We start from the raw sequence: 22280 nt of genomic DNA on the forward strand, positions 1-22280 counted from the left end.
GGAGGAGAATTTTCACATTAGAGAGTCACAATCACGAGCAGGTATTACAAGTCTTTTCGGTATGAGTAATTTGACATTCTATGACAACATGTTTTCCTTGCAAGGCTAGGAACACTGGATAAAATAAGCTACGCTGTGAACCACTGAAGGAAAACAATCGAGTCGCATATGTCCAGCGTCACATGCTCTGCTCTTCCAGGTGGCAGAACAGCTTCATTAACACTCAGTCTCTGCACTTGAGTCTTCCTCTTCTCTGAGGGGAAGCAGCACTCAACAGTACAACACACAGGGTGACTTCAAGATCTCATCCTACCTATGACAAGACATGTCTTAAACGAATAGCAAAATCAATTAGCTAGAAGGCTTCCTAAGTGAGCATTTTAGCTTAGATGAAGTCTTTATTATTTGATCAAAATGAAACTATTTCACATAAAATTTCCATTGAATTAAGCAAAATACATGGCTGAATTTCATAGTGTAGGGGACATTCCAAATCTAAGTGAGCAACCGTTTTCTTGAAGAGTGAAGGAATAAGATCATGATACCTAAATAAGGAATGCTGTCTATCCTTTCCCACTCAATGGAAACCCCAGAGTGAGTTGTAAGGAGTGCTACCTAGGTGCTCACCACTGGGAATATATATAGCCAGGGATCACCCTAAGTTATGAATGGTTCCCACCATGATACCTCTTTACAGGGGGAGAAGCTGATGAAATCCTCCCTACCTAGAACTGAAAACTGAGTGTACTGGAAGATAAACTGAAATGATTGCTTAATATCACACAAAAATTACATACATCTAAGCTGTCATGGTAGGCACACCTTTAATCCTAGCACATGGATCTCTGAGTTAGAGGCAAGCCTGATCTGCATACATAGCAAGTTCCAGGCCAGCCAGGACCATAAGGAGAACCTGTCTCAATGTCTACATTCTCTCTCTCTCTCTCTCTCTCTCCCTCCCTTCCTCCCTCCCTCTCTCCCTCCTTCCAAAAACAGCCATCTAAATCAAATCTAAAGACAGAATTTACCTTACAAGTAAATATAAAAGTTATATAGCATTTTACATCCTTTTATATTCAACCACAGTTATTGGCAACAGTCTTATACAAACTTCTAATAACATTTTTCTTAAACATTTTTGCATTTGATTATAATTTAAAATTCAGGGATCAGGCTAAAGAGAACTTTCAGCAGTTAAGAGCACTGGTTGCTCTTCCAAAGGACCTGAATTTGGTTCCTAGCACCCACATGGCAGCTCATTACTATCTATAACTCCAGTCCCAGGGGATCCGATATCCTCTTCTGGCTTGCTCAGGCACCAGGCACACATGTGATGTACATATATATGCAGGCAAAAGTCATATATATATAAAATGATGTGTTTAAAAATTATAGAGATCCTTTTAAAAAAAATTAACATCTGCCAGGCAATGTTGCACACCTTTAATGCCAGAACTCAGGAAGCAGAGGCAGGCAGGTCTCTGAGTTCGAGGCCAGCCTAGTCTACAGAGTAAGTTCGAGAATAGCCGAGGCTACACAGAGAAACGGAAGGAAGGAAGGAAGGAAGGAAGGAAGGGAGGGAGGGAGGGAGGGAGGGAGGGAGGGAGGGAGGGAGGGAGGGAGGGAGGGAGGGAGGGAGGAAGGAAAAGAAAAAAAGTTAACATTAATATCTCAGAGTATTTAGAAATTTCACTAGATACCTACTAATGAAGCTCAATGGTACAACACATGCATGTGGCATGGGCTCAAACACAGCACTGAAAGAAAAAGAAAAATGAGGTCTAAAATTTAGTCTAAAAATAATTTTTCACATAAGCTAGTAATTCAAATGAAGACTGTAAGCTCTCTACAAGTGTGGTGACAGCTATGTTACACAGTGTTGAGAACAGTGACTAAATGCTGGGATTCTGGAAAGTGCTCTCAGGTCTCTCATCAACAGCTGTATAACAGCTGTGAAGTGGCCTTTAGCTCTTCTTTCAGATAAGGAAATAGATCTTTTTGCCGCCTCCTCCATTTAAAAAAGAATGTTATAATTGAATTTCATTATCTTTTTCAATACCTTTCATTTTTAATTATGTATCTATGTGTGGGTGTGTGCATGAGTGTGGGTCCCTGAGCAGGCCTGAAGAGGGCATCAAGATTCCCTTGAGCTGGGAGTTACAAGCGGTAGGGAATTATCCAACAAAGATCCTGGGAACAGATCTCCAGTCCCTGTAAGAATAATCACTCTTAACTGCTGAGTCTTCTTTCCAGCCCCACATGTATCATAGTCCTGAACATAGGTGATATATCCACTAGAATAACTTTGTGTGCTCTCGTAGGTAAATAATCTGACATTTCAGTAGAGTAGCAGTTTATTCTTCATCTAAATTACATTTTTCCTAGATCAGAAGTCAAAGAGTGCAAGAACAAGTCTTAGAATGTAGGGCGAGGACTATGAGCAAGAAAAGCTGACTGTCTACAAAACTGTGTCCTACTGGTTCATTTGTCTGACTTTAATGAGCACTTTATTATTGTCAGAGTGGCCTAACATTTGAAAGATCAATAAGTGACATCATTTCTCTTATTATTTACAATAATGTATCATTTCATTCAATAATTACTGCAACCCATGAAGTAGACATGACACTAAACTAATGCAATCTATGACAGAGTAACTGAAATCACCTATCAAAGAGCAGCACAGAGTCTAAATGAGCCCCAAATCCTGAGTTGAGGGCTGTATTATAAACTATTTTTTGCCCCTTTCCCCAAATTCACCATGTTGAAACCATAACCTCCAAAGTGGCTATATGTAGAGATAGAGAGGCTAGGAAATTAAGGTCACGTGGGATCCTGGGAGTGAGGCCCTGACATGGCAGAGATTTGTATTCCAATAAAAAGAGACACCAGGGCTGGTGAGATGGCCCAACAGGAAAGGCACTTGCTGCCAAGCCTGATGACCTGAATTCAATGCCTGGAACCCACACGGTAGAAGGTGAGAACCAACTCCTACAAGTTGCCCTCTGCCCTCAATGGACTCTGAAATGCTCATGCCCCACCTCTACACACAAAGTGAGTGAGTACCTCCCCCAAATAATGTCTTTAAAGAAGTCATCAGAAAGCTGTCCTCCCTCCCTGAGCACGCACAGCCAAGTCCCTCTGAGGACAAAGAGAAGGTGGCAAGTGACAAGGCAAAGGACAGTCCTCATCATCCACTGTTAAGATGTATGCCAGGCTTTGACCTGAGACTTCCAAGGTACGTATGCATTTCTTGGTGGCAGTCAGACCAAGCCAGTAGAGGATTTTTTCACTACATGTTCAATTAATTTCTAGAGCAGAAAAAAAGGAAAAAGAAAAAAGCCCTCTAAAAACTGCTTAAAAAATACATTTCATGATTTCTAGATATATGGTTAAAAATAAACTTTTGCCTTTATATATTAAAAATGGAATTATCAGTCAGGCATGGTAGGAGGCTGAGGCAAGAGAGCTGTCATGAGTTCAAGGCCAGCCTGAGCTACTGTCTTCTAAATAAACAAACAGAATTGCCAACAAGCAAAAGCTTCCACCCTGAGGAGAAATGATAGAGAAAACCGAGTTCTTTTTAGATCCTAGAATTACATGCGAGAAAACAGCAGCCATGTCCACTATGGTAACTATTGGGCAACTACATTAGAATACAAATAGAGGGTCTGGGTTTCCTCTGTTTAAAGTGACTGCTGGCATAGTTCTAGCTAAGGAAAAGAATAAGACAACAAGTATCACTAGATACTGTGCCCTGATCAGTCACCTCAGGCAAAGGAAGCCACTGCTGTTCCACACAGACTCTAACAACCCTGGCAAGGTGCAACTTTGAGGCTACGAATACTATGGACAATGCTGTGCGAAAACACAGTTATCTGGCCTAGAGACAACGCAAAGCAGGACACAGATACTTATTTATTCATTTATTTATTTATTTATTTATTTAGAGAAGAAAAAGAAACATTATCTAACTATAGCATGAGAGGCTTTATTAGCAAAGTTTATAGCTTGTCTTTAAGATTCATTCATGACAATCCTAAGCACTGTGGTAGCTAAATAATGCTAATGGAAAAGACTAATAATTTCCAAAGTACAAGATTAATTATTTCCAAAGTACAAGTACACGACCTATTACAGGCAAATGAATATAAGGCACAGCTTAGTGCCATTAAGATGAAAGGTGAATCTGAAAAAAGATGAAAAGATATAATAAAGTAGAATGCTAAAAACAGTGCCTCCCAGTCATTCCTGGACCACCTGCAAGGAGCTTACTGTCTCATAAAGAAGCTTGAGTACAGGAAGTATGGAAACAGTACTGCTATAAAAGTTCAGAGTGAAGAGACATTTCATCTTAGAAGAACCAGACAATGCCAAGATTCTGAGATTTTGTGAAGGAAAGACCACTGACAATTCTAACACAGAAGAAATATGAGAAGAAGTTAAAGGCTGTAACTTCATGTTAGAGCACTTGTGTGACATGTGTGTGAGGCTCTAGATTCAATCCTCAGCACCAAACACACAGAGAAATCAGTCTAGGGAAAAAAAGGTAGATTCCCATAGTATAGAACAAGAGACAGGAAGCTCACTCTGAAGGCCCCAACACTTTCCTTTTGGGAACCATGAAGCAGGACCTGCAGAAAAGAGACCCTTGTAGCTTTAGGAAGAATGGGAAGGACTGATTCCTTGACAACTTCCCAAGATGAAATCCCACACTGGCAGTGGTGAGGCTAGGAAAATAAATTTCTTCATTTGCCCAATCTTTTGTTTTGAAAAAGTAACAAATTCTTCCCACTAATAACTTAAACAAAATACAGTTACTTTTTTACTAAAAGCTTAAAAATAGGTTCCACTAAAGCATACTAAATAAACTAAGACAATTTTTTTAAAAGCTAAAAGATTTTATCAATATAAAGAGACCAGCACATCACAGAGATGATAAGTGCCAAGTAACAACAATGAAAGACCATCTGTTTTGCTGTTAGAATTTGTTTCAACTATTAGGGGTTTTTTTGTTTGTTTGTTTGTTTTTGTTGTTGTTGTTGGTTTTTTGGTTTTTTTGTTTTGTTTTGTTTTTTGTTTTTCGAGACAGGGTTTCTCTGCGTAGCTTTGCGCCTTTCCTGGAACTCACTTGGTAGCCCAGGCTGGCCTCGAACTCACAGAGATCCGCCTGGCTCTGCCTCCCAAGTGCTGGGATTAAAGGCGTGCGCCACCACTGCCCGGCTTAACTATTAGGTTTTCTATTTTTTTTTTTTTCAAGCTACTTAGGAGGTCTTCTTTAGCTGACAAAAAAATCTCATTTTAAAATGTTTTAAAACTGTCATCCTTATTCAAGTATCATACATCCTTTGTTTTGCTGTCTGCTAAAAATGCAAGAAAGACAACCATTTTCGATGAACATTTATCCTACCTGGTGCTATTAACTGGTGAATGCTTGATGTCCGAGTGACCGCTGTGCTTCGAGATTCCAGACTTGGGCTTCCTCCCTTCTTGCTCTCTGGAGAAGGGTCTCGTTGGCTGATTTTAGAACTGGTCACTGTTGTTTTATTATGGCAAATTGTCAATGACTGAGTTTGACCAGCGCTTTTTGGTGGGCCATTCTGTGAGCTAGATAAGACACCCAACTTCTGGCTGCGTAATGTTAAATTCTGAACCTAAGAACCACATAACAAAAAGTAAAGATGAAAACAGATGGCTTTAGCTGATACAGCAATCATTACAATGACGACGACAGTAATTAATATTGTGCCTCCTACACAGAGGTCCACACTCCTGAGACAACTGATCAATCTTTAAGGAAATCCTTAAGGAAAGGCTACCGTACATGAGCATATCTTAAATACTATGTGGCAGGTTGGAAAGGACCTAAGGGTGGTATGGGTCAGTTGTGAGTGAAGAAGAGCGGGAGGTCAGGAAAACCGTGAGGAACTAAAGGAAACAGATGCATACTAAGGGGGAGGCCGATGGCAAACGAACCATACATGAGGAAATGGCTCTGCCACGCACGTGTTAGAAGCGGCCAGCTCTAAACGTGTTAGAGGGCAGTACTGTAAGACACTGACTCATCTAATCATCTGCTCCAGCATGATACTCATGAGAAGCATTTTCAGAAAGCTGTGAACATTGAAATTGTGTTACTGACCACTCACTGCCTTTGAAAACTGGCTTTTTTGAGCTAAAACATTATGCATAGTTCTGAAATGGGTTTATGTGATGCCCTGTCTAAACTGGGGACATTCTACAAATAATTCTAAACTGAGAGAATTATCTGACTTCATCTCACTTGAGCTTATACCTTTCCAAATAGCAAGGCAGAAATGCTTCCCCAAAAGCTGCATAGCTTCTTGCCTATCTGGAACATGCACCAAATACATTTAGTGCAAGCAGTGTCCTCCGAGGGTCAAAGGAAGCTCCAGCTGGACAAAGCTAATGGCATGCTGCCGAGTCTAACATCTTTAGTTTCAGTGTGCTGACCGACTCCACTACACACCTCAGCTGTGCCCAAGGCTAACTGCCCGGTCCAAATGCCAAAACAGTGTCAACAGAAGGTAAATAAATGGTCACGTCAGGCAAGTTTCGATCAAGTCTACAGCTACTGTTCATGTGTGGAAATGAAGTAACTCCCCGTTCCACCCCCAAAAAGACAGATGTACCCAAGGCTGGGGCCTAGCACAGGCGGTGCTCGGAGGTGGATGAGGACTCGGCCTTCGTCGGCGTTTAACTAGAAAACGGACTTCAACGCTGACTAGACTATTAGGAGGGGGTGGTCTGTAGAGGAGGGGGGGGCTGAAGAAAGTTGGTCACTAAGGGTATATCTCTGCAGGAGATTTGGGCCCTGATCCCTCCTCTGTCACTCTTTCTGCAAGTTAGCTCTATCACACACTCCCTGCCATGACACTGCGCCTCTCCACCCCAGGAAAACAGCACTGGCCCACCATGAACCAAAACCACAGGCCAAAATCAATTTCCCTCCTTTAAATTGTTTTTCTCCTTATTTGTCACAGCAACAAAAACTGACTAATGCAACCACTGGAAAAACCTTCTTAGTGAGATCCTATGGAGCATCTTCTGATTTTCCTTGCACATTTCCTATTGTGTGTCAACAAAGATTAGATACCATTAGTATTTAAGTTTCATACAAAAAGTAAAATGTAAGCCGGGCAGTGGTGGCGCATGCCTTTAATCCCAGCACTCGGGAGGCAGAGGCAGGCGGATCTCTGTGAGTTCGAGGCCAGCCTGGTCTCCAAAGCGAGTTCCAGGAAAAGTGCAAAGCTACACAGAGAAACCCTTTCTCAAAAAACAACAACAACAACAAAAAAAGTCAAATGTACTGTATTCCTTGGGTTGCCACTCAAAGCCCACAATGTAGGCCCAAGCCACGTTGACCCCACTTTCTCTTCTCCAGTCTACAATTCTTACACACCTGCCAACTGTTCTCACTGTTCCATAAACACACCATGTACTTCCTTCATTTGGGGCTCTTTGTTCTGGCTCTGCTCGCCTGAACATCATTTTTTCTCAAGCCATTATCCCAAGTCCAGTAACCCCTTTCCCTCTCTCAGAAGAGCTTCCTGGAGTCCTTTGTGAGACATTTCCTCCTTCCACCCCAGGATGTTTCCATGACATTTGAGTGAGACTAGCTTACAGCACAACGTCTAGCTTATTTGTGCATTACGAACATACAATCTGTGAAATGCTGAGAGGAGACTCTAGCTAATGGTAGAGTCTTCAGCATTGACTTTTGCACTCCTAGCCATTCAGAACTATAAACACTGGAAACTCCCTAAGTCTGGGATATCCTCTCACATCTGATTTTAAAATCACATCGCATAGCCATTTGAAAGGTCATTTGGTTCTACTTATGGCTCTTATGCTAACACCAAAATCTGTTCCTACTTACTAACAAACTTCATCAAGCATCTTGGTAGAAGCACATTAAAATACCTCAGGAAAGACAGGGATGTAGCCAGGTGGGAGGGCATTTGCCTAGTCTGTACAAGGCCCTGGGTTCCATATCCAGTATGACAAGAGAAAAAAAACCAAAAAACTGTTATCAGGGACAGTGGCACAGTCCTATTATCACAGCACGAGGAGGCGGAGGCAGGAGGATAACAAACAAACTCAAAGCCAGTCTAAGATACATAGTTAATTCTACCACAGTCTTGGCCACACAGCAAGACCTGACCCTAAAAATAAATAAATGAATGAATGAATGAATGAATGAATGAACGAACAAATAAGTAAAACAATAAACTCTCCCAGGAAGAGCTACATAATAGAGAATATAACATTTTCCACAAATGATCCATGCAGTAGACCGTATAATAATGACAACCAAGAATAAACAATCTGGAAAACTTGAATGACTCCTTCCAGATGAAAAGCATCTCAACAGTGAGTGAAGATTTGACAGATGAGCCCTAACCCCTACACCACACCCATTCCTACCATGCTCTTGCTCTTTTCTGGAATCCTGGAAGACAATGCACATGCCTCCACAGTTAAGTATGATGGTGTGTTCTATATGAGCTTGTAGACTTTAGCTAACCTGCTGCCATCTTCGATCAAATACCAACTTGAAGGAAATAAATTACAAGGTAGAAACTACAACACAAAGGTAATACTTACTTACTACTGGAAAGACCACATATTAAGATTCTCAGGGTAGTTTCACTTTTGAGGAAAGAAAATCCATCCTGAGATGAGGAATAATGGGCATCCTAGCTTTAGTTTTCATTTCCCCTGAAACAAGCCTATGACTTTCTGAAAACTCTGACATCATGCATGAGGCAGTTTTGCTAACTTCACTCTAACATGTCTGATATATAATGAATGTATCACTACCAAAATATTCTCGGACTCTAGCATCCTCTCTGCAGTGAGGGGTGAATCAGTCTTGTGTGGTCACAGCAGAGCTTTAGTTCCCAGCTTTTTAATGCAAAGAGCTCACTGCTCTTCAAATCAGCATTCCCCAGAATGCCCTTTGATAAGGAGGATTTCCTATCTTCCACAAACATCCTTTTTTGTGCCAGTCACGGTGCCACACACCTTTAATCCCAGCACTTTGGAGGCAGAAGCAGATGGATCTCTGTGAGTTCGAGGCCAGCCTGATCTATATATAGTTTTCCATATCAGCCAGAAATATACAATGAGACTGTGTCTAAAAAAAAGGACTTCTTACTGAGGAAAAATTAACTAATATACTGACTTTTGTAGTTTAAATTAAAACATTAAACTACAAATCTGATACTCTCAATTTTAAAAGACACAATTTTTTGAAACTACAGACTTAATTTTTTTTTAAACAGAAAAAAAAAAAATGGACAGTGGTGGCTCACTTCTTTAGTCCTAGCACTCGGGAGGCAGAAGCAGGCAGATCTCTGAGTTCGAGGCCAGCCTGGTCTACAGAGTGAGTTCCAGAACAGCCACAGCTACACAGAGAAACTCTGTCTTGAAAAACCAAAAAAAAAATTTTCAAAACCAACAGTCCTGAACCCGAAGTTGCATCTTTGTTGGTCAGCATCCCCACCACCGCCAGCCTCATGCTTTTGCCGTTCAAAAGCAGTGTTCACAGAGAGATCCCTCCAGTCCCCGCACAGCCACAGACCATCGACAGGTCACATCCAATACTAACTGCATTAAAGACTCATAAGAATGTTTTCATCATGAGAAACAGTAAGCAAATTGAGCTCCAGACCACATTAAAGAAAAACATTATCTCCTAAGCAGCTGGTTTATCGTGGAAACTATCAAACATTTAAATGGTTATTTATTATCTCTTCATTTCTAGCTTCTTGAAAGCTAAAAACTGAATGTGTGATTTGTCGTCACACAATGTCAAATAAAAACAGTAATCAGTAGATATGATATCTCATTATGTGGCAGGCACTGTGCTAAGTAGCTTCTGATTGCCTCATTTGCCCCTTGTAACAACTGAGGTATCATTTCTAATATATAGTCAAGAAACTGGAGCTTAGCCAGGATAATTTTAAATTAGCATTTAGTGAGCCCTATCCAGCCAACTCTGTTAAGGAGCTGCAAAGGGCCAATTAGGAAAACTCTGAGTTTACCTGACCACAACCTTTATAACTAATACATGAAAAGTAGTCTTTATTATTAAATATATCAATACACAGAGGTTCTATAAAAAAAATCAAAGAATATTAATTATTACTATATCATTTTGTTTGTTTGTTTTTCGAGACAGGGTTTCTATGTACCCCTGGCTGTCTAGGAACTCACTTTGTAGAGCACGCTGGCCTGGAACTCAGAGATCCACCTGCCTCTGCCTCCCGAGTGCTGGGATTAAAGGTATGTGCTACCACGCCCAGCTACTCTCATTTCTTACATTTATCAGAAAGCTGAAATATGAAATGAAAAATAAAATGTACCAGGTGACTCATGCCTGTACTTCCAGCACTGAGGAAGCTGAGACAAGAATATTGCCTCAAATTCAAGGTCTGGGAGGCAAACATCAAGTACCAGGCCATCCAAGGCTAGTAGCAAAAAACTGTCTCAAAAAAGAAACTAAAAATATACCCCAAATGAACAAAAGATATTTTAAAATGTTTAATTAAATAAAAGGCCAAAGATGACCCAACACATGTATGTCCGTCATAAAATCCAAAACATTTACTATGAAAAACAAAATAGCATCACATAAAGTAATAGTTTACTCGATTATTTTAACTTGAAGTTTACTCAATCTAAGTGATTTTTATGAAATTTACTGAGCTACAGCTGCAATTGTACCATAAGTTTTGCCCTCCTGTTTTGACCCACAGGAGATCAAATATTTGGAACCAATACACTAAACATCCAAGCAATACACTGAACATCCCTCCTAGTCAATTTTCCCTAGCTCTATTAACCTAATTTTTTCACTATGGAGTTTTCCCTTGTCTGGAATTTTAAAACTACAGAATCACAGAGGATGTACTTATTGTGTCTAGCTTCATTTTCTAGCCATAATGTTTATGGGATGTATCAGTGATTTGTTCTTTTCACTTTTGAGTACTATTCCACTGTATGATTGTAACACCATCTGTTTATACATTCAGTATTTAAAGAATATTTAGCTATTATAAACTATTGTATAGTGTCAGCCTTCATTTCAGCCACACAGATGAGCGTATGATAATGCTCACTATGGTTCTGATCCATATCTGTAATGATCTATGATGTTGAACATTTTTATCATGAGCTCATTGGCCTTTTATATATTGTCTTTTTTTGTTTGTTTGTTGAGACCGAGTCTCGCCATGTACTTCTGGCTGTCCTGAAACTCACTCTGTAGAACAGGTTGGCTACAAACTCACAGAGATCTATTTGCCTCTGCCTCCTAAGTGCTGGGATTAAAAGCATGCACCACCACACCTGGCCTATGTGTCTTTTGTGAACTATCTCTTCATTTTTTTTCCATTTGTAACTGACCTTATGACCAATTACTAAACTATAGGCATTTTTTTTTTATTCTAGGTACAATCTTTGGTCAGACACATATATTGAGAATAGTTTTCCTCAGCCTGTAGCCTAGATACTCATTTTGTAATGATTCTTTAAAGAATAATTTTTAGTTTCATTAAGTCTAATTTATCACTATTTTTGTTTCTAGTTAACCTTTTTTGTGCCCTAAGAAGCTTCGCCCACCCTAGACTTGCAAAGACACTGTCCTGCTTTCTCCTAGAAAGTTAAATTTTTTATTTTTCCCATTAGGCATACATTCTACTTTTAGTTTATTTTTGTGAATAAGAGAGAAGTTAAGGTTTATTTTTTTCTATAGTACCAAATAAAGTAATACTCTACTTAAGTTTTTAACTTCAAGTTTTGCCTGATTTAATTCATTTTTAAACTTAAAATTACCATCTACTTTGACTTATCTGTTATGTAACTGCTTGCAAAGGAAATCTCCAAAAAGAATATAACTCACATAAGAAAGAAATCTGGTATACAGTAAAACTAAAAATACAGTGTCATTAACAAAACTTTCATTAACCTTGATGAATGAACATCTAATAATCTAAATCTATGTTTAATTAGATTATCATTTCTACAAAACAAGCATGCTCTTGAAGTTCTCAGTGTTTTATGAATTTCACCTGAAAGGCACAGCAATGCACTCTGAAGAATGCAGTGGCCATCTCTCCACTGAGACCCAGACCTCCAGCACCACACTGGGACAGACAGTCTCACCTGAGCAGCTGCAGACTGACAGGAAGGTGACGGTGACGACGAGACAACGGGAATGTCAGACTGCACAGCAGCCACAGTGGTAGCGGGTGTGAAAATCAGCTGTACAGACAGAAAACCAAAAATAACACCCTAAGACTAAAGAACATGTCCCACACATGGTGTGTAGCAAGCAGGCAAGAGACTCAACTTCGTGACAGAGAGACAATGCCAGTTAGGACTACCTCCTAAGCAAAAGGCTTCACACGACAACAAAGTTGTGATCACAGAGCTCAAAAAAGTCATCAACAGCTTTGAAATAGCTCCCAATTCTGAGGGTAGGGGGATCTACTCTAAGAAAAGAATGTGTCTGGTGAGATGAGATCCTCACACCAAATTGTGTCCCAAATGGAAGCTACTATCTCATGAGTCCTAAGATGGAAAATGAAAATAAAACTATGTTAGCAAACAGATTAATATAGAAACAGGAAAAGAAATACCAAAAAGTCTCTTCAGTCCACACAGTAACAGTGCCACATACTACACTACGATGTTTCTCAGCCACAAGGGACCGACTGTAGGACAAAGTAAGGTTGCTCTTGATGTTAACCCTGTTTGTAAAGGACTGTTTGTTCTAAATGTAAATGCTCGAATGTTAAAACAGAGCAAACAACAAAGGAGAAAAACAATCTATACATCACTATCTTGTTTCAAACTTTTAATATTAAACAAGTACCATTAATTTCTAAGACAATATAATCTACTCAATCTAACTGGATTTAGTAAATAATGATAGGTTTTAAGGAGTGTGTAAATACACTATTTTAAAGTCATTTCAAGAAGTACTCACTACCTTCCTGCTATTTAAACTAAAATGATCAATTAGGGGACCTTTCTAATCTTGAACTTGACTGGTATGTATCAGCTATACAACACTGGGTTCCACTGTGATTTCTCATGCATGCACATACAGAGTGATCATATTGACTACCCCCTGCTCCTATTTACCACCACCTCCCCACCTCTCCTGACCCCTTATTTTCTCCAGCCCTTTTACATTTAATTCTTTACTCATTTACTGCATCGAAGTAAATTCACTAACAATTGTTCTTACTTCCGGTGCAGCCTGAAAGCACCCCACCCAGAAAGGAAGACACTCCTGTCTGAGCCGTATGAATCGCCCGTTTTAAAGGCCAAAATCATCAAAAACAAAACAATTTCAAATGGTTCAAATCATATTATTAAAGAAAATTTCATGGGAGAAAAGTAATACAGAAGAAAAAGGTGATGTTTACAATTTGTGACTAAAGCTTGTGTCACATCCTCACTTCCTGCCAGAAACAGGACTGAAAACTTCCTTTCCAGTTTTCAATGAACAAATAGGGATCAGTACAGATTCAGTTCATTGGTCAAATCTGCATATTAAGGAGGCTGAAGATGATTGAGAGGATGCTTGTCTAGTGTTCATGAAGCCCTGGTTTCAATTCCTGGTACTGCAAAATTAACTAATTAAATATATATAATTACACCAAAACATTTGCCTCGCTGTAAAAAATTATGTCAGTCAATGTCTACAAGCCTTAAGGTTCAGCAATTAAGTCAGGAAATCAGTAGGTACCTAGTTACAGAATTATCAATTAACATTCCTATACTAATAAAAGTGGAAGTACACATAAGAACGCCTCCTTACAGAATCTGAGACAGTGACAACCAAAGCTATGGATCATCTGAAAAACAACGATCCAATCCAGATTCCAGAAGGTCCTTGGACATAAATTCTTTCTTATAGTTAAAAACTAAGTTTTTAATGTTTCCACTATTTCCTCAAATCATCAATGTCAACAGAATAAATGACTTCTATATCACTGTAAGTACTAAAACTGTAAGATGGCATCAGTTAGAAAAAGCTTTTCAATTGTGGAGATGTGAAAACAAGAAAAAAAAATTTTTAAATCATAACATAATTAAAAAATATTGTTACCAAGAAGGCATATTAATTCAAGGTGGAACTTTTATGCATTTTTATTAGTATCACACCCACACACACACATATACACACACACTCACTTGTTAAATACTGCTTAAGTACTAAAAATGCTTCATTGCATCAAATCCAGAAACATTTGAGGTCTCCAGTGCCTTAGACCCTGAAGAGCTGCTGTCTTTCATCTTACCATCTGAGCTCGGAGATACATTTGAGCTTGGCTGGCTGTTAATGTAGGGGAGGTACTCCCTAGTAACATCGTCTGTTGGGTAATACTGCCGCTGGTAGAACTGGAAGCCTGGGAGCGATTCATCAACTGAGCAGGTGTAGGAGAAGTAGAGAGGTTGATCTAAGGAAGAACATAACATAACAGGTCATGTTTCCATGTTTTGCCTCCATAGTCTCAACTTTACCAAGCTGAAGCAAGGCAATCAATGGTAGAAACCTCAAGGACAGTCTCTGACCTTTGACAGAACCCTTCACTTTGGACAACTATTTGCATGTAAGCACACAGCATAGACTGCTTACTAACTGGACCAACTTTCAAACATATCCACACTTCAGGAAGACTTCTAGCATCTTAAAAATGCCATTGCTTCTATCTGCCCACAATCAGGGCTAATGTCCAATTGCTTTACTATTCCACAGAGTGACTTTAAAATTCTAATTTTAAGATACTGTTTTGTCACACTGTCACACTTTGAGAAGCTCCTGAAGTAAACAAAAATTAAAACACAAATAATCCATTTATATATTAAATGGAGGGGGTGGGAGGGGGGAGAATAGGGGAACCCATGGCTGATATGTAGAACTGAATGGTATTGTAAAATAAAAAATATATATCACAAAAAAAAAAGAGATTGGCTATTTTAAAAAGACTGAAATTTTATTGTGTTTGAATTTTATAAAGATTGTGGGACTTTAAAAAATTATGATTTTTTTTTAATGTGAGATTTTGGAGCTGAATAATAAAGGAAGGGATATGGCTTTAAAAAAAAAACATGCACGTAACATAAAATTACTTCAATGTTTTAACTTAAAAGCTCTGAAAACAGAAGAAAACACAATTGCTATCTGTTAAACAGATGGAAAAATCCTGAATATTGGCTACAAAATTAATGTATAAACATTTTAAAGTTTAAAGTCACGCTTAAGAATTAATTAGAAAGCAGATGTAGTGACTCATGTAATTCAGCACTCAAGAGGCTAAGGAAGGAGGCTTGTGAAGTAAAGGCCAGCCCTGGGCTACCGAGTAAGCTCCAGGCCAACCTGGGGTACATGAGATCTGGTCTAAACAAAAAGAAAGAAAAAACAAATAGTATGTGGCTGAATGGGTGGCACAAGCTTGTAATTCCAGCATTAGAAAGGCTGAGGCAGGAAGACTGTCAGTTCATGGTGAGTCTGAGCTAAGCTATACTTCAAGTTCCTGGCCAGCCTAAGCTACATAACAAGATCCTAGCACAAAGAAAGGTTAGCGTTTAATCTAATAAATCCCTGGGAAATACATTAGAACCTGTCAACTTGCTTGGATCTATGAAGGGAAAATGGAAAGCAGGAGGTGGAGAAACAGTGAAGAAAGAGGTACATACATCCTTTCTCATCTTTCCAAGTCCTATCATGCTCTTGTATCATCCACTCTTTTTTTTCCTCCTGGACCCCCCCACAAACAGAGTTTCTCTGTGTGTATCCCTGGCTGTCCTAGAACTCACTCTGTAGACCAGGCTGGCCTCGATATCAGAGATCAACCTGCCTCGGCCTCCTGAGTGCTGGGATTAAAGGCGTGTGCCACCGCCACCTGGCCTATATCATCCATTCTTAAATAATTTCAGAGAAAAACATAACTCAACCCCAACTTATATCCTTTTTGTGGACCAAAAGTAGAAAACAAAATTAACAAATAGTTTATTAGACTTCTGATTCAGGAAGAGAATACACATTCATGTGCTCAAAGACACTCTCGGAACTGCTCAATTGACATGAAATGAGAATGGAGTTAAAATACCCAAGGGAGTAGGGGAGGGAAATGCTCAGATGTCAGTAAAAAATGCAAACCCAGACATGTAAGCAACAGCTGACACCAAGGTACCTCTAGGTTCATTAAGCCTAGAAAAATGGAATGTCCACGTCAGCCTATTATATGGTAAAGCTGGAAGTGAAATTCCTATTTGAGACAAGATCCTGAGAAAAGCTGATCAATATGTGAAAAGATCCACTGGTATACTCTGAGAAGCAGCTCAGACATATTCTGGCCCTGACATAATGGAAAGGTGGAGGGAGACACCAATGAGAATCAAAATTTTAGGCGTTTATTATGTGTGGGCATGAAATCCAAAACACTCCCTGCATAGCCCCTTTACAATCCAGTACATTAACGTTTGATGGGACAAAATGGTGAAGCAGGGCTCTCCAGCAATCTTCCACCAGAGGAAACATCAACTTGAAGTATCTGCACATGAAACTCCCTTCATGAGACCCAGGTGAGACACACAGGAGATGGTCACAGCACAGTAAGAAAAGATGTTGTTGAAGAGAAGGAACCCTTTATATTTCATGTGTTACCCCTCCCCCAGCCCCAGGCAGACTCTCCCAACTCCTAATTTTAGGCTGGTATCCACTGACTAAATCTTTCAACCTGCTCTTGCCCTAGATAGGACTCAAACTCTGTGATATGGACTGGCATTTAGTTGCCTGCAAAGACTTGAATTGCATACAAACCTCAGGAGCAGAGATGGGAGCCAGCACTCGGGGCCAGTGCTGCATCAGTCACAAGGACCAGAGATTCCAGTCCAGGGCTAAGCCATTTCTGGAAACCGCAGGCTATCAGCCCAGACTGCATTTTCAAGTGATCTGTCATTGAAGTCCACAGATTCCTGTTTTGCTTGGTTAGTTTTTCCCTTGATGTTGGTTTGGGGTTTTGTTTTTGTTGTTGTTGATTGTTTGTTTGTTTTACTTTCTTCTTCAATGTATTATTCAGTTCCAGGACTTGTGTTGGATTTTTTGTTTTAAATTTTAATCTGTTAACTTTCTCTGTTGAAATCTTTGAATTGGTTTTCTGTATTCAAAGTTTTCAGTTTTCTCAAAGCAGCTACCTGAAATTCTTTGTTAGGTGGTTCACATACTCTATCTTGCTAGGGCCAGTAGTGGGTGACCTTTGTCCCTTTACTGTGTCACAGCTCCCTGGACTTTTCCCTGCCTAGCCCTAGGTCTGAACCTTGCTACTTCTGTTTCTGTTTGTAGATAAAGTAGGTATTTGTTTTCAGTCCTTGCAGTCTGGCATGCCAGGCAAGTACTCTATAATCAAGTTGTACTTTCAGGCTTAATAACTAAAATTCTGAAAACAATCATCCTTGTTTTAAAATTTCTTTAAAAAGTACTTAATACAACACTCTTGTTAAAATAATTACAAAAGGTATGAAATAGAAATTTTCAGGCATACTGAGGATTCAAGTTTATTACCAATGTGCTCACTACAAGTAAGATGTCAGAAGACCGCCGGGCGGTGGTGGCGCACGCCTTTAATCCCAGCACTCGGGAGGCAGAGCCAGGCGGATCGCTGTGAGTTCGAGGCCAGCCTGGGCTACCAAGCGAGCTCCAGGAAAGGCGCAAAACTACGCAGAGAAACCCTGTCTCAAAAAAACCAAAAAAAAAAAAAAAAAAAAGAATATGATCAAGATGTCAGAAGACATCCCACCAAACATAATGCTCATCATAATGGCCTTTGACTACCTACTTGTCTATATCTTTAGTGTGCTCTAAAAAAATCTTTGTTTTTTTGAATTTTTGATACTCAATACTGTGCCTGACAGCACATTAAAAAGCATTAAAAAGTCATAAACACAGGCTGGAGAAGGAATTCAATCAGTAAAGTGCTTGTCACACAAGGACTGGTACCTGAGTTTGGTCCCAGCACCAACATAAAAGGTGGCACACATCTATAATCTCAGCACTGGGCAGGCAGAGAGAGGAGGATCCCTGGGACTTGCCTGATGGCTACAGTGAGGCAGGCAAGGAGCTCCAGGTTCAATTAGCGACCCTGTCTCCAAAATGAAAACAAAATATGATCACAACAGACACCCTCTGTGGACTTCAGTCTTCCACGCACAAGGATGAATGCACACACACCCAAAAGTACTGGAACAGATTCTTCTCCTAAGTGTAGAAGACTAACACAGAATCCAACATAATAATGACACCTGAAACTGAGCTGTTTCAGAATGAGCTCTAAAAACTTTTTTCTAAAAACTAACATCCCATATAAGACTAATGTATGTATTACAATCCCCTCAAATCTTTCCTGTTCACCACCATGCTAGTTAAGAAAAGGAAGCCAATTATTACTTGATTATATACTTAAATACTTTCTGTGTCTAGGTATAATTCTTCAAATGAATATTGCTGTCCATAAAAGAAGGGTCTGTAACTCATGTGCATACTCAAGAAACAACTAGCACCAATTAAATGCTGAATAATAGATAATTCACTGCCTTCCCATAAGCACCACCTGAAAATCTCATTATTACTAGGTCAGAATCAGACCCTCTTCTATTGCCCAATTTCAGACAATGGGACTAAAATCCTAAAAGAATTCTGTTTGCAGATAACCTACTTGCAACAATAAAAAGCCTATATTACAATTATCTATTGTATATTCTAGCTTATGCTCATTATTCCTACCATTCACCCTTCAATGAAACAGACACATATTTTTATCATACATGTAAACTGTGGTAGTTTGAATGAAAATGCCCCCATAGGCTCACAAGGATTGGCACTATTGAGAGGTGTGGCCTTGATGGAGGAAGTGTGTCACTGGAGGTAGGTTTTGAGGTCTCAAAAGCTCAAGCCAGACCTAGTGTGTCTTGTTCTCTTCCTGTTCCCTGTGGATCCAGATGTAGAACTCTCAGCTACCTCTTCAGCACCATGTCTGCCTGTACACCACTGTGCTTCCTATCATGACAATAATGGACTAAACAAACCTCTGAACTGTAAACCAACCCCAATTAAATGTTTTCCTTTATAGGCGTTGTCAAGGTCATCATGTCTCTTTAAAGCAATAGAACACTAAGACAAACTATTTAAGAAGCCCTGAAAGAGTCAATGAATTAACATCTAAATCACTGGTACTCAACCTATTTAATGAAATCCTCTCTTCAAAAACAATATTATTGAAAATTTAAAAACCGATCTATCTGGATAACTTTAAGATCCAAAGCCTGGTCTAAGTCTACAATAAGAAATACTACAACCCAACAACTTGAGCAACAGAAATGTAGGACAGAGACTGTGCTCATTGGTAGAGCTGTGTAAGGCATGTATGAAGGCCTGTATTCAGTTCCCAGCACCACAAACTTTAAAAACAGAAATTTGTTTTTCATAGTTGTGGGGAGTATGGGAGTCCAAATCAAAGTGCTGGCCCATCAAGTTTCTGGTGTAGGCTCTCTTCTTAGCTAGCAGCCTGCTACCTCTAAACCCTCCCATGCTAGAGAGATCACCGGCAGCTTTTCCTCTTTGATGATACCAATTCTCTCATATGAGAGCTCCACCCTAAAGACCTCATTTAAATCAGTTCACTACAGAGTCTATTTCTAGTAATAGAAACATGGATTGGGTTTTCAACATGAATTCTGGGAAGACACAATTCAGTTCATATCATCGTTTACTAAATCTTCTCTCTTTAATCTAAATTTAGGGATATCTGGATGAAGAAAAACTAGAAAATCTAAATAGACAATATTGCAAAAGCTTGGAGTGCAGGCAAGTTAAATGGCTTGCTTGCCCTAAGTTACATCACTGGCCAGTTACAGAGTTTAACATGAAAACCCACGTCCATTCACTCAAGGTTTCATAACTGGGTATTCTCAAAGCCCGAATTTTCTTTTTAAAAAAGATTTCTTTTTAATTATGTATACACGTAGGGGGTAGAAGGGGGATTGCAGGTGTATGCAGTGCCTACAGAGGCCAAAAGAAGACATCAGATCCCCACGCCCAGGAGTAGCCAGTCTACATAAAAGGAACTCAGTAGTATTTCTGTGGACGTTTTGTTTCATTTTGCCTTGTTTTTTCTTTTTTAACTTTTGGTCTTTTGTTCGCTTGATTTTCATTTTGTGGGTTTGTTTTTAGAGTTTTTTGTTGTTGTTGTTTGTCATACTTCTTGTTTGGGGTTGGTTTTTTGCTTTTTTGCTTTTTTTTTTTTTGGAAAGAGAGAACATAAAGTTGAGTGGCTAAGGACGCAGGGAGGGTCTACAAGGACTTGGAAGACAGGAAAAACAAGATCAAAAACCTCAGCATAGGCTGGGAGATGGTGGCACACGCCTTTAATCCAAGCACTGGGAGGCAGAGGCAGGTGGATCTTTGTGAGTTCGAGGCCAGCCTGGTCTACAAAGTGAGTTCCAGGATAGGCTCCAAAGCAACACAGAGAAACAGAGAAACCCTGTCTTGGAAAAAAAAAAAAAAAGACCTCAGCATAATAAAACCAGACACATTGCCCAGCACTCGGGAGGCAGAGGCAGGCAGATCTCTATGAGTTCAAGGCCAGCCTGGTCTATAGAGCAAATTCCAGGAACAGCCAGGGCTACACAGAAAAATCCTATCTTGAAAAAAAAAAAACCAGACACATTGAACCTGATAGAAGAGAAAGTAGGGAATAGCCTTGAATACACTATCACAAGAGACAACTTCCTGCACTTAACACTAATAGCACAGACACTAAGATCAACAATTAATAAATGGGACCTCATGAAACTGAACAGCTTCTGTAAGGCAAGGACACTGTCAAAAGGACAAAACGGAAGCCTACAAAATGGGAAAAGATCTTTACCAACTCCACAACTGATAGAGAACTAATATCCAAAATATATAAAAAACTCAAACTAGATATCAAAAAACCAAATAATCCAATTAAAAATGGAGTACTGATCTAAACACAGAATTCTCAAAAGATGAATCTCAAAAGGCTGAGAAACAAAGAAATGTTCAACATCCTTAGCCATCAGGGAAATGCAAATCAAAACTACTGTGACATTCCATCTTTGTTGGAGTCCACTAGGTTTCCTAGTGGCTGTACCCAGCAGGCCTGCATAAGACCACAGGCCGAGCACCAGGTATTTGTAAATACCAGGTCTACACTTGGCTGAAACTAGCAAGGGGGAGGTCCTTTGCCCCTCCCCTTGGCATTGTTATAAATAGCCCTTTGGAATAAATCTCTGGGATAGTGGATAAGGATCCAGGCCCACCTGAGGCTATCCTATGTTTCTGTTTCTCTCCCTTCTTTATTTCTACCTAAGTCTCTTATCCCTCATTCCTCAAGAATCCCTGGGATAAATAAATGTGGGAGCTGGTCTCCCACACAATCTTATACCTGTCAGAATGGCTAAGATCAATAACACAAGTTATAGCTCATGTTGATGAGGATGTGGAGCAAGGGAAACACTCCTCCATTGCTGGTGGGAATGCAACTTGTACAGCCATTATGGAAACCAATATGGCAGTTCCTCCGAAAACTGGGAATTGATCTATCTCAAGATCCAGCTATACCCAAAGGACACTCAACCTTACCACAAGGGCACTTGTTCAACTATGTTCATTGTGGCTTTATTCAAAACAGCCAGAAACTAAAAATAACCTAGATGTCCCTCAACTGAAGAATGAATAAAGAAAATGGGTAAATTTACACAATTGAGTATTAAGCTGCTTAAAAAAAAAAAAAAAGACATTACGAAATTTGGAGGCAAATGACGGAACTAGAAAAAATATGATCCCAAGTGAGGTAACCCAGCACCAGAAAGACAAACATGGTATGTACTCACTTATAAGAGGACATTAGCTGTTAAGTAAGTGATAATCAAGCTACAATCCAGAGACCCAAGGAGGTTAGGTAAGGACGAGGGCTCTGGAGAGATGCATGGATCTCCCTGGGAAGAGGAAATAGAATAGGTTTTGAGGGTGCACTGGGTGTAGGTGGGGACAGCAGGAGGGATCAAGGAGAGAGTGTGGGGAGAGACAGCTGAAATTGGGGGATATTTGGGGGAAGAGTGTGGAAACATAGTACAGTAGAAACTTCCTGGAATCTAATGAGAACTCCTAGTAATGAAGGATGTGGAGTCTGAACTGGCCATCTTCTGTAACCAAG

General features: G+C 39.7%; 1 protein-coding gene across 11 annotated transcripts in view; it reads right to left on the minus strand.

Annotated features, from left to right (window-relative positions):
- Nucleotides 1-22280, minus strand: part of Phc3 (polyhomeotic homolog 3) — a 78054-nt gene that overhangs the window by 41852 nt on the left and 13922 nt on the right. For 8 of the 11 annotated variants that reach the window (XR_013052002.1, XR_006073023.2, XM_042278884.1 and 5 more), the window contains 3 exons: nucleotides 14343-14501; nucleotides 12193-12291; nucleotides 5411-5654 (listed from right to left, as the gene is read on the minus strand). Coding sequence is in view for 8 of the 11 variants with exons in the window: in XM_042278884.1 (XP_042134818.1) it covers nucleotides 5411-5654; nucleotides 12193-12291; nucleotides 14343-14501 (502 nt within the window). In the remaining 3 variants the exon portion in view is untranslated. The remainder of the gene's footprint in view (nucleotides 1-5410; nucleotides 5655-12192; nucleotides 12292-14342; nucleotides 14502-22280) is intronic. The other 3 variants (XR_013052003.1, XM_016000676.2, XM_016000673.2) reach the window with 1 other exon arrangement.

This window comes from Peromyscus maniculatus, chromosome 6, assembly GCF_049852395.1.
Source record: "Peromyscus maniculatus bairdii isolate BWxNUB_F1_BW_parent chromosome 6, HU_Pman_BW_mat_3.1, whole genome shotgun sequence".
Lineage (NCBI taxonomy): Eukaryota > Metazoa > Chordata > Mammalia > Rodentia > Cricetidae > Peromyscus > Peromyscus maniculatus.